Source organism: Opisthorchis viverrini (assembly GCF_000715545.1).
Source record: "Opisthorchis viverrini unplaced genomic scaffold opera_v5_364, whole genome shotgun sequence".
Lineage (NCBI taxonomy): Eukaryota > Metazoa > Platyhelminthes > Trematoda > Opisthorchiida > Opisthorchiidae > Opisthorchis > Opisthorchis viverrini.
The window spans coordinates 25,907-38,660 of NW_008752026.1; the positions used below are offsets into that span (position 1 = coordinate 25,907).

General features: G+C 42.8%; 1 protein-coding gene across 1 annotated transcript; it reads left to right on the forward strand.

Moving 5' to 3' along the window:
- Nucleotides 1-1,262: 1,262 nt before the first annotated feature.
- On the forward strand, nucleotides 1,263-7,195 carry T265_10440 (hypothetical protein; the record flags this gene model as incomplete). The annotated part of the gene is made up of 2 exons (XM_009176815.1): nucleotides 1,263-1,337; nucleotides 7,055-7,195. 2 exons carry the CDS (start codon nucleotides 1,263-1,265, stop codon nucleotides 7,193-7,195), a joined length of 216 nt encoding a protein of 71 aa, XP_009175079.1.
- Between the last annotated feature and the right edge of the window lie 5,559 nt (nucleotides 7,196-12,754).

A 12,754-nucleotide genomic window follows, 5' to 3' on the forward strand; every position in this document is an offset into this window, starting at 1 on the left:
CATCTCACGGTAGATATCTTTGGACTTGCTGGGATGTTTCCCCTAGGAAGTTGTTGGCAGGTTGCTTTCCGGGTGATGGATACTGTTGACGCTGGTTGTCGGACTACCCGCCACAAATGCTTGCAGTAGCAATAACCCTTGTATGATGGAAAGTGACGTTGAGTGCCAAATAGTTAACGACGCCACGCTATATTATACCGTACAACGTTATACTACACCAGGCCATACTACAGTACATTACATTAAACTATACTACAATACATTGCACTGTACTATACTATGCTATAATATACTATAATATACCAGGTTATACTGTGATATACCGGATTATATTGTATTATACTATACTAAACTATACTGTACTGCACTGTACTAAGGTTTGCTACACTGCGCTGCACTTTACTACACTATTATGGTGTCGGTAATTTGTTTGAACTATACAAATAAGAAGACAAGTAAAATTATCGCGAAAATGCGGGTATAAATCCGAAGTGGACTTGTTACTATTAGTCCAGCCACCTAGTCACTTTCTGCCATTAGCAACGGAAAAACTGCACTTCAACGCAGAAAAGCTGTTCACAGGTGGATAATAGGAAACAAGGCACAGATACCTAACAGGAGGCAATACCACGGTTGGGACACAATTGTTAACTGTGCCAACTTGAAAAGTGTCACACGCAGCTAAAAGGGAGGCGTAGATAACTGAAATCACGTTTGGGAAGACCCAGTAGAATTACATCCATTATGGGCCAGGAAAAGTGGATATCCAAAAAGTAAAATCAGGTGCCATTTGTGGACCACAACTCCATCAAATCGACATAATGGTAGGATGAAAAGAAGAGGAAGTTCTCTGATTTTCCTCATTTTAAGTAAACACAACTCACCCGTTCTAAGTCGTACTTTGTCTCTCGTAGTCGCGCGGCGCTTCTGGAGCGCAGTCAGTTCACTCTTGAGTAGGAAAGTCCAGGAAAATATATTCAACCCCTCAAAACAGTGAATTTTCTGAATCGATTGCTGTCCGAGTGCATGGAAGCACAATCTGGTGGGATTGCAGGATATCACAAAATTCTCAGGTTTCCAGTAGGAGGATGATCATCTTACTACCTTCGTCAAAATGCGTCTTCCTCGTTCTCGTTCCCGACTGGTTACACCGAGGCTGAACGCTACGAATGAACAAGACGGAAACAACCGCACATCAAGCAAGAATACCAACATTGTTATTCGGTCGCTAACCCCAGGCAATCGCCATCTTACCCTCGAGCATGGATCAGAAGACGGTGATCCTGAACAACCATGTCAAAAGACAGACCACCGACCATATTGAGGTGCTATTAGGAGTAAGCGGTTTCTTTATAGAAAGCCACACATGCCCAGTGTGACAAAGACTAGTGTGAATTGTATTCAAAAACTGACTGAGGTGTGGGGAGAGGTTGTGGTGGAATTATTTCAGGATCGGCCAACTTAACTCCCGGTTAGGGCCTTCTATCAGGCTGTTATCGTCGTCTAGTTGACAGGCGTGACGCGTCGCATGCATATGGCTCTGTACCGTGGACTGCAATGCTGAGTGGTTCCCCGCCATCTGAATGGCATAAAAACTTACCGACCCCGGTGACTTCAGAAAGTTAAGCATAGCTCTCTTGTTTTGCATGTAAGATTCCCCAGCCACGGACTCTGTGCTGAACCCCCTGGGAGAATCCTTAGACCAACCCAGAGTATCGTGTCCAAGGATCAATTTCGACGGTACAATCCGCCCAAAAACCTAGCGAACACCGCAGTCGAGTCCACTGGCTCATTTTTCCTCTATCTCTATTCCAGTAAGCCTTTATTTGAACTCCACTGCGATGTATTCTGGTTAATCTGTCACCACTCTCAGACTTAGAAACTGTAGCCAACGTCCTTCAACATCCGCACACTCAGAAAGACCAGAAGTCAAAATGTCATCGCTTGTACCCTGGGTGGACTTCACGCCAATGGTTGCTGTTTACCATGAACTTAGGGGAGTGACTCTAGCTTATAGGTTAAAATTAAACCACCCGCACCTTCAACAAGAGCTGTGCACCGTGTGCCCCTTTTTAAAGACCACGCTTCACGAAATTCGGGATCATCCCAAGTCATCATGCAGAGACGGAACTACCTGATCACATATTAGTTAACTTTGTACCTTGTACAACCGGGACCACGGGGAACGAACACTCAAGTTCCTGAGCCCCTGGGAACAAACTCTACACTCAGTTGGATGAGCATCTTAGTAGATGTTATCCTCGTCTGTTGTGGCGTACAGGCGCAAAAGTGCACCGATTAATTATGATCCACTCTGACGGTGGTGTAATTTGGACCTCAGCTAGGAAGTATGTAGAGATTTCTATGAAGGAAAATGCCACGTCAACCAAAACCCCGGATTACAACAATTTATTCCACTATTTTGTGTATTGACTTTAAAAGTTTGTCTAATCGACTGTACCAGGTCTATGCAGTGTTATGTATTATAATATTGTTGTTATGGTTATGATATAATCGTATTATATTATTATATTATAAACACGACGAACGCGGCCGACTAACCTGCAATTTCTGTAGCAGTCACGCAAAATACGAACGTTTCAATGAGAGCCAGGAAAAACCGTAAGCCATCTTTTTCAGAATATGGGACCACGCATTACATTGTCACTCGATTAGTGTGATGACGCAGGTTTGCTGAGCTAATCCGTCTACAGCTTGTAATTAGGTTTTCAGGTTCAGAATAACCTCAGTAATGTAGTGGGTACAATGTCGATCGACCATTTCAGCCATTCCAGTTCCAGCTGAAAACGAATTGCATTTTTTCGGTGTCCCAGGGGCGTAAAAAGACGACAACAGTTAGGCCGTTTTTTCAGGTCCCCTGAATCACAAAGCGTACATACAAGAGTTATGGCAGACGTGGTAGCATTCTCGTTAAACAGAAACCTGTGGTTGCGCTACACGCTGTGTAAAATGATGTGATTATTGTTAGGTTTAACTTTACAAAATTGGGCAGAAAAAGCCTCAACAGTATCGTAAAAATCCCCCTCAAAAGTGGGTCCTAAAGTGTGTGACACTATTCACGCAAACGCATGAGTATCGGGCCATTCATGAATCACCAGAATCATCTTCAGGTATGTTGGTCCTCAACACCCCAGAAGTTACGCGCCATTCCACACGTAACTGATCGATTGTTGTACCCATTAGGTCACCAAACCTATGCGTATCTATGCGGGTTAATTTTACCACAACGGTCCAACAAGCCCGAAGTACGTTCTGGTGCCAGAATGGCTGCATAAAGCAGACATCTAAGCATGTGTAAATGTCATAAGGACAGCCATCTTCACAGGGTCCTTCAAAACTACTTTTATGTCCACAAGTGTTCATTAGCATATAATAAGTAGTGCTCACTTTCGAATTACAACAGACAACAAAATTACGAACAATTACATTTCATCAAGCAAATTTTTTTCAACAGAAACCTCTTCACTTGTTGGGAGAAAGCACCAGAGCGAATTGAGTTTGATGCAGTAATGGAAGTAATCTTTAGGTAATGGATACAGTTCTATAGCTCAGGCACACCAACTGAGTTTGCGCTGTCCAAATATGGGTCGTCGAAGTGCGGCTTTGCGCGAAACAATCATAAATCCTAAAAACAAAATTAAATAAAGTCATCAACAATTCATCAACATTTCATGAGTAGACAAAGCCCCTCTTCTATGAGCTGATGGTGTAGTTTCACCCCAAAAAATGAAAAACCCAATGTCCATTTGTGTCAGCCCAGTGAACTTTTTTCCAGAGCTTCAATAATTCCTTCATCGATCCACGGTAGTCATCAAGTGGCCACACTTCTTTCGACCTAGGCTTCCGCGTTCAAATTTTACCCATAGAAATGGGATACTTTTGAAACTAATTAGAGCAAGTAAAGTTTCATCTGATTGCAACTAACCAAAACGTTGTAAAATGTTTATAAGCTGGGTCATTTTTGGCATAGCAATAAGACCGACTACACCTTGGACATTTCCGACATACATACAGCGAATGGAATGGAACGGTGGACAGTGCACCCTGCTGTACCGTAATCGGAAAACCAGATAGCGGAAACTGTGCCCCGAACTGGACCAGATGCTGGCCAAGTGGTAGCAACCGTACTGCGTGACAACCAAATAATGACCACGTGCTCACTTTGGAACAAACTACTTACTTTTTGTTAGTTTGGGTGTTCTTCCAAACCGAACATTCCTGGTAGTCGTTTTTTTCTTGTGGATTTGACTGGCATGTTTATGTCCTTTGGTTTCCAACCTACCACAAGCAGGTCTAGTATAACCACCGTTGTACGCCAAGGGATCCGAAGAACAGCGAAATTTACGGGATGTGTGGAAACAATATGCCTGAAAAAACACACTCGCACGGGTAGGCTTTCCCCGTAGGTTGCAGGCTCGATGAAGGGGATGCACACAAGCATGTTTTCAACAAGGACAACCGCCTAAATGGATGTATTTGTGACACGTGATAAATCATTCTATTTTTGCAGTGGATTTTCCACCTTGGTGATCTAATCTACTCTGTGAGAAAGGATGAACTGTGCCAAGTTGGAAAATTCTTTCGGAGTTCGGTTCATCCGTGCTTCATTCACTTGACTGTCTCCGAAAGATGAGATTTCAAGGGTCATGACCAAGTGAATTACCACTCGTCGATGGTCCGCTGAAAAATGACACATAAAGGCGGTCGCTGAGTGATCGGGCAGAAAGATCAACCAATAGGATGAGGGTACTCAAGGTCACTTATTTGCAATTATTTAGACACGGGGTCTAACATGCACAATGGACCTGTACGAGTGTGACGAGCACATTGGGCTCATTAAACACAAGAAGAACAAAGAATGACCGTGATACGCAGTGATACGGTCGAAAGCCGGTCCTATTAATTCGTACATCGCCCAACAGGACCTCTGCTAAAACACCTAGTTGGGTGTTTCAGAGTATTTGCCATCGATCAGTGCTATTCTATTGTTGGAGGAATATACAGCTTTAGTAGGCGAAATATCCTTGACGATATGTGTGACGTGAATTCCAGAAACTGGCAAAACTGAGAGTAGAACTAATGGCCACGCTAGGTTAAATTTCGCCAAAAGAGGGATTGGGTGTTCCTTAACGTGATCTATGCCAATCCATTGTCTGTAAGAAATCGCCACCAGTCATCCAAAAGTTAGACTTGGCCGCCCAAACCGTGGAGCCTATTTGTAGCTAGGTTGCAGGTTTGTACGGAACCGACATTTCGTCGCGCAAGTCTAGTTTCCCGAGTAAAAATTTCATCAATATTTTATCATGTGGTTTTATATTACTACTTTTTGGATCATACAAAAATGAGCTCACCGAGTGCCTAGGCCAGACCCTCCTTGTTTCAACTTTCTATCAAAGTTTGCACTTTACATTTATCCATTAAAAAGATGCGGGTTGAACCACGGACTCTGTCTAGCAAAACGCTAATTTTTCGATTCACAAAATAACTGGAACGACTAAATTTGGTACCTCAGAGTACCCCTCCCTCTCTTAGCTGATCCGATGGACCCAAACTGACAAAATTGGAAGTCTTTCCTTTTCAAGGCTTTCAGTCCCGATAGGCTTCTCATGGCTATTGATTACTCAAACTCGCATGGCTAACAGCTTACTTAAATTTAAACGAATTTTTCCCTGGGACTCAGTGTCATGTCAGACATATTATAGTTACAGAATGGTGGAAATGGATTTTCAGCTTGCAACATCATAGCGGAATGGAGAAAGTAAATAAAAACATGAAAACTAGTAGTCTGCAGATGTTGCATCATATATGTAATTTATTTAGTTAGAGGACGCAGTTTCAGATAGATACTGTTGACTTGACTTCACAGAAGGGATTTAAGAAGGCATTAGTGTCTGCAAAGAGAAGTTTCGAATTTTGATCAACTTTAAGGATTTTACTCCAGGGTAAGATGGATGGAGTGTTTGGCAACCGACAGACACCTCAGAACAACGACACTTACAAGCGTCACTGTGCCTGCTGATCTGTCTCGTTATTGTACCACAACTTTATCGGTCGTACAGAATTGTAATCTTTTAAAAGTAATGACAGTGGCGGCAATGTCTGAACTGACAAGCTTATGTGGCCCGTGAAGCACTCTGGAATTCAAACAGTATAGTCGGTCTTCAGTGAGAGTGACTTTAACATTGGAGGGTCAGCTGATGCTACCTGAGATAGTTAATCCCAACTGCTTCACCGGGAAGCAAACCTCGATACTAGAGAGAGGAGAAAGATTACCGAACGAATTGCTGTCTAACCGTCAGTGAGTGGACTGGAATCGGACGATTTTGGAAACTTGTTTAAAGTGCTCTCTTCTGAGACCACAGTGTAAAACAAGTCCGGTTAGGTGATCCCTGTAGGCTCTTGACATGTCATACGTGCGGACAACCACTACATGACCGAAACTTCTATACTGAGCAACCAGAAAGGTATTAAAATACAGAGAAAGAATAAAAAACCATGTCCCTTCGAAGGTTATTAGCATGCATAAGAATTGCGTAACTTGGGTCCAGGGTGTACAGCGTGCTCGGGGAAGCAGGGCTACACCTGTCGTTCTACCACTGTCACATAAATGCAACATAATTCTCAGTTCTTTGCTGCCAAACACATTATTGTGGACTCAGAAGAGCGGCCAAACCACCCTATAATCATAATCCACTAAAGAATAGATCAGGTTAAGAAAGTAAGCGACAGCATCTAATGCTAAATGCGATCATCCCCAGACGCACGATCAGGAGCTGGTCCCGGTCATCAAAAACTCTAATCTATCATACATCTAATCTAACATCATAAACGAGAGATTCAGCTGGGTTCCAGGTTAGTCTCTCGAAAGAACCAAATTAGTTTGCAGATGAGTGTATATTCGCCAATTTCGTGCAACTTGGTTTCAAGTAGTAGTAAGGTGGCACCAATTCCCTTCGCCGTCCATCTATTTTTCTTTTCACGAATAAATAATGATTGTATGGAAGCAAAGCATCTGTGTGAACAGTGATTTCAGGTTGTCGATGATGGTGATGATGACGATGATGACGATGATTGTGATGATGATGATGATGATGATGGCGATGATCGGGATGATGGTGATGATAATGGTGATGCAAAAGGCGCTGATGTTTCATGCTCTCGCGATTACTTATAATACCAACGGAAATCGCCGAGATTTGGAAGCAGTAATAATAAGCTTTCATCGGTAACATCCCTCCAGCGCCTAGCGCCGCTGCCACCAGTAAGAAGCACGAGGGCTGAGATACTTCTTGGGTTCTATCATTATACCGGCTAGGCATTTTCAATTGTGCAACGCAGCAAGCAATTCATCCAGGAAGCACATCCGAGAGCGTAAGGTGCTTTGCTCTCAGTAAGCGGTGCACATGCCGTCCACTGAGAGAAGCCTTGTTTTTCATACCTGATTTAAATTGACGAGAATCCCCAGGCGAGCAAAATAGGGTCTGGCAGGAAAGCCTTGACGATGTTTTTTACAAAGTAACTTTTAGTATGCGACTTACCCAGTGCGTGGTTGTAGACATTGGTTGATATGGTAATCAGCCGGTGACGGTGACGTTCGTGCTCCCAACATCTATCCAGCCTGTCTGGCTAGCTGCTGAAGGTCTCCGTATCTCAAGTGTTTGTGGCAAGCTGGCGCTTAATCTCTTCCCTCCATTTTAGTCTTTTCACTAAACAGCTTCATTTGAGTAAATTGGTTGTTGGGAATCAATGCACTGATTTGTTTTTTTCGTCAATTATGAGAACTCGGATAATCACTGTTTGAGAGGAAACTTGAATGAACTGAATTCGGGTCACTGATATTGATATGGTATCTGGGTCAGTAAACTAGCCTTCCACCTTTGAAAGCCCTACTATAATAATACATGTGTGACAGGTGCCTCTCTAGCGATCTAGGGAAACAAACAGGTGGCTTTCGACTGTTGTCAAGACGACATGCTAAATGATCTGGACGCTTTTCGTGGGCTATGTCATAACTCAGCCTGATTAGATGCCAGTTCCACATACATTGATTAGCAGCTTGATGCACATACAGAGAACATCTCTATTTTCCCCGATAGTTGAACGTCACTCAATATTTTATTCCTGCTCATGTCAAGTTCTGTAGAGTTTTTTGTGCATTCTAAGGTAAGTTTCTGGTGCAAAACTTCACAATAGTATCAAGTAAGAAGCAATTTGAAACAGAAAATCATCTAAAAATATTCATCAGTAAATACTCTACACAAGTGGTCAGGTCCAGGGGGGAGGTGGAACTAACTGGAAAACAACACAATTGAGGGACCAAGCACAGGTGTGGATTTCGTGAGTGACTGGTTTGGAATATTCTTCTAGGCAAACTTGAGACAATAGTTTCAACATATTTGCTTACAGCCAACTTAACCAAGCCTTCAGGTTGCGCTCCTACCAGGGACGTTATAGTATGGAAGAATTCCTCCCTAGATGTACTGGAAGAAGGCGGGGGAGGTAGTCCTATCGCAAGAATACACGATCAGTAACAAGACCATAAATATGAGTGACAGAGACAGAAGACTGAGTGCTGAGCTCTACTAAGTACGTTTTGAAGGTGTAGGGTCAATTATTAGTTGTTGACTATGTGATTCTGGATCTCTTCACCAAGCTTAGTCATTAGCTTTCAAACGTTTCATCACCAAACCAGGCAACATCATCAGTGCTCCATCACTTGATACTTCCCTCTTATCTGTGTGCCTGAATAGCATTTGAAGAGTATCTGCTATTTCTTAACGTGATTGGCCAATTGGGAGACAGCTTTCCCGTGAGTTCATTGGCCCGTTTGTGGTTTTCTTAGGATCAGCTGTCGTTGCCTGGTCAACGTTACGTCCTGTAGGTAGTACTGTACACGGCGTGAGGGAAGCATTTATTGGCAGTTCAGTAACTAAAACTACTACACACTGAAGACAGCGCCTAGTAGTACAGTATCTGTGGTACTGCCTTATCGGGAAGTACTGGCAGGCGTGGCCTCGATGGACAAAATCATGAAAGTGTATAGGCTACGATAACTTCAAGTGCTTCGTTCTTTTCCTCTTCTTCCTAACCGTTTGCATCGATGGAACAACCTCGTCCTTACATCAAAAATCAACGTAATTCGAAATCCTAACTATAACAGAGACGTTCTCTCTTGTTCGAAATGAGAAAAACTTCAAAGTGCCAATGTCTTCATCTACACAGAGATCCTAACTACGCCGAAACTACGTCCATCCACTTATCTATTCGGATATCCGCAGTTGCTCGCAATACAGTAACCAAATACACAAATGTGATATTGAGTTCCCAAGATTCTGATCCGTTGGTCTTTTTCGAATACATGGGTTTCGAGAAAATCTACCTGGAATTTCTCTACTTATTCAGTCAGTCTTCCTAGCAAGACTATTTGTATGCAACTCCGATTGAGTTTTTTTTATCCCATTTGTTACTAGGTTGCCTTAGGCTAGTATGGTCGAGGATAATTGAAACATCCTCACGTGTCTCTTTTTTAAAAGAAACTACTCACAAGGTTACTGAAAGCTCTTCGACAGCCCACGACCGGTTTCTTCTTTTTTGGGGCCCATCAGGTAGGCGCAGTCCCCGAGTTTCCGTCAACCTTATGTTCTACTTGAGCCCAAATTGGACTGTTTTTGGAAAATACACTCATTTGCAAATCAATTTAGTTTTCACGAGAGACTCAACTGAATCTCTGGTTTACGATATTCTACAACTGAATGTGCTGCACACAGGCCGCCTCATGATTCAGTTGGTACGATATTCGAGATATCGCAGTATATTTTCATAAAGGAAACCACTCACATGGTTGCTGAAAACTCTTCGACAGCCCATGACCTCACGTGTCTTTCATCTGTCATGAATAACAAGTCATTGTTCACGTACTTTCTAGTTAGTTGGGGCCTGAAATCATATGACTGTGGTAAGGCAGTATTTCATCGAATACATCTTACAGACTTGATAAACCGGACAAAAACCTTTTATTTTGTTTTTTTTTAGGCAATGTGAGTAGAAAAGCTAACTTCAATTGAGAATTCGTCCTGTAAGTGAAGCCAGTCTATGCTGAGAAGCCGGGGAGCACTATGTGGCTGTTTCATCTTCGTTGGGAATCATAGGCAGTGCGCATCTGACGAACCTTCGTAGTTTTTTGGAATCCCATACCTCCCGTTTAGTAATTTAAGCACCTAATGGTTCAGCCACGAGCAGCTGTTCAGCAGTATGATTAACCCGATAGGGTACAATGTCACTCATTCTTTACTCATGGAATCCATATCACGTGTTCACCTGTTGAGTGACTGCTAAAGTGACGACTTCTCAGATAAAAAGTTTCACTCATACGAATTATTGCTCCCATGCCTTGCTTACAGGTTGTTGGAAGTGTGATATTTGGCTGAGTTCATTAGCAGTAGGAATCCCGCTGAGATGGTAATACGACGATGAAGGGGGGAGGAAACTGGATTGCAAAGATCGACCGAGGGACAGGCTGACATGTTTCGGTGCCAGCGATTTAAGCGCATGAGTTGTTTTTTTTCGGCGCGGGACTTCTCCATTTAAGTAGTATAGTCAGGCGACGGAACAGGTGTGCGTGCACGTCTGTCAGAACGTACAATTAGCCTTCGTATGCTTGCTAACGATGAATGGCCAACCATGTGGATGGCAGATTTCGAATTTAACTCATGCTATTTGAGCCTTGACTGCCCTAAACAAGCAAAACTAACCTTCAGTCTAACGACAGCTACGTATTCTAGCTGCACTTTTTTTAAGTACCACTGAGTTTATTGTACATTCTTATTCATTTGCATCTCTTAGTGTGTGCTTACACACCAAAATAGCAAAGCCAACGTCCGGTTGCATCTTTAGAACCCAAACGCTTCAATATTTTAGAGTTGGAGTTTTCTCTACTGCTGGCGAACGTGGGCTTTCAGCAGGCCAGCCGTGGTTAACCACCATTTTTCCTTACTTTTCGAATGTTCCCACCAAAGAGGGACAGAGTCAAACAAGAAATCACGTTTGACTGTCTTAAAAAAAGCTTTCCTCATAGAAAGACAACCCTTTGATGTGACAATTTCAGAACTTCTATCCACACCTTAAGACATCAACTGCTATCAAATGCATCAATGCCGCACGTCTTGGACGAACGAATTGCAGTGTTCGGTACCTTATTTAATAAATCTGTTGGTAGGTCCTTAAGACTAGAGTCGTGACGTTAGGAGAGCCATTTGGAAGTCCCAACACTAGTCATTTGCACTGTGAAGAACGTGCGGTGCACACTTTTCAAAGCGTCCACAACAGTTGTGGAAATACCATCATGTACATCCCAGTTTGGCTTTTACGGGAGACCCAAATGACAGTCTTGTTTATGATATTCTTTAACTGAATGTGCTGCATCAGGCTGTCTCATGTTTCAGCTGGTACATTATGCCAATATCACAATACATTATATAGACTTAACACACTATTCGTAAGATTGTTGTCGAAGAGTTTTCAGCAAACTTTTGAGTACTGCGTTGAGCCCGTAACCGCGTTTCCCCTCGAAATGATCAACATCACCGAAAGATTAAATTTCATTACTTTGGAATCGACTTACTGGTCAGCCCACTACCTAACTAGCATCAGATTTTGGAGGGCAACCGTCAGCTCCATCCTTCCACTATCATCGAGGTTCAAACCCCCCTCATATGCCAATGTGTTCAAAAAGGTTCTGACCTACCGGCTGCGTTCACATTTATATGCGTGAATCAAGGAACGAATATCTCGCGCCATATTTGGCTGGTTATCCCTACTACCTGGCCGTTAGTATCCAGTACTTCTTTCAAAGTCAACGATCAGTATTTACCACTCTAACTTCGCTTATTCTCTCTCTGCAAGTCCGCTGTTTAAAAAAAATCCATCTCCTAACAATTCATGCACCCTTATGATTTTTGTGTGTTTGAAATGACAGAAAACCCACTGAAACCAGTATTGATGAAATAAAGAAGGCCTTCGCTGCGGGGTTATTTATTAGAAAATGCCAACTGACCGGTTACAGACCATTGGACAGGGCAGCAAAACTCTAATTTGCATCTTGTTTACAGAAACTGGATATCTATCTTCTCCTGAATGCGTCTTATTGAACTTTCCTGGATATTCATTGACTCCAATCATTCATCGCTCAAATCCAAGCAAACGTTACAAAGCGACTCCACTAATTCCGCAACAGATCTCCCTTTTGAAGAGACGCAATGTGAAACCCCACGAACAACACATACTACTTGCGTGCCTCCCCACCAGTAGTATCACCGTCACACTAGTAGCGCTAAACACCTGGTAGGCGCGAAGTGAACTGTTCGTCCTGGCTATTCTGCTAAAATTTGCAAGTAAACCTCGAATGACCGCGAAACTGATACTCTAAACTGACAGCCAATGTAGCATGTTAGCATCTATAGCCGATCGATCTGTTGCGTAAACTCGTCAACGCAAGTCCTGGTCATTTATGTCGACATCCCGGTTTCGCCGAAACAGAACGTCAACGTTCCGAACTAGTCTGAGAATTCAGAGTCTACACTTCATTTTACAAGTGAGGCTTATGTGTGTTGAAAAGTTACAACGCCTGAATTGTTTGGACACAAAATTTCGGTGCATTGCAGAGCGAATAAAAATAAGAACGTGGAAATTGTTACAATTCTTTTTTAGAACCAAGGGATACGTTTTCCGTCAATAA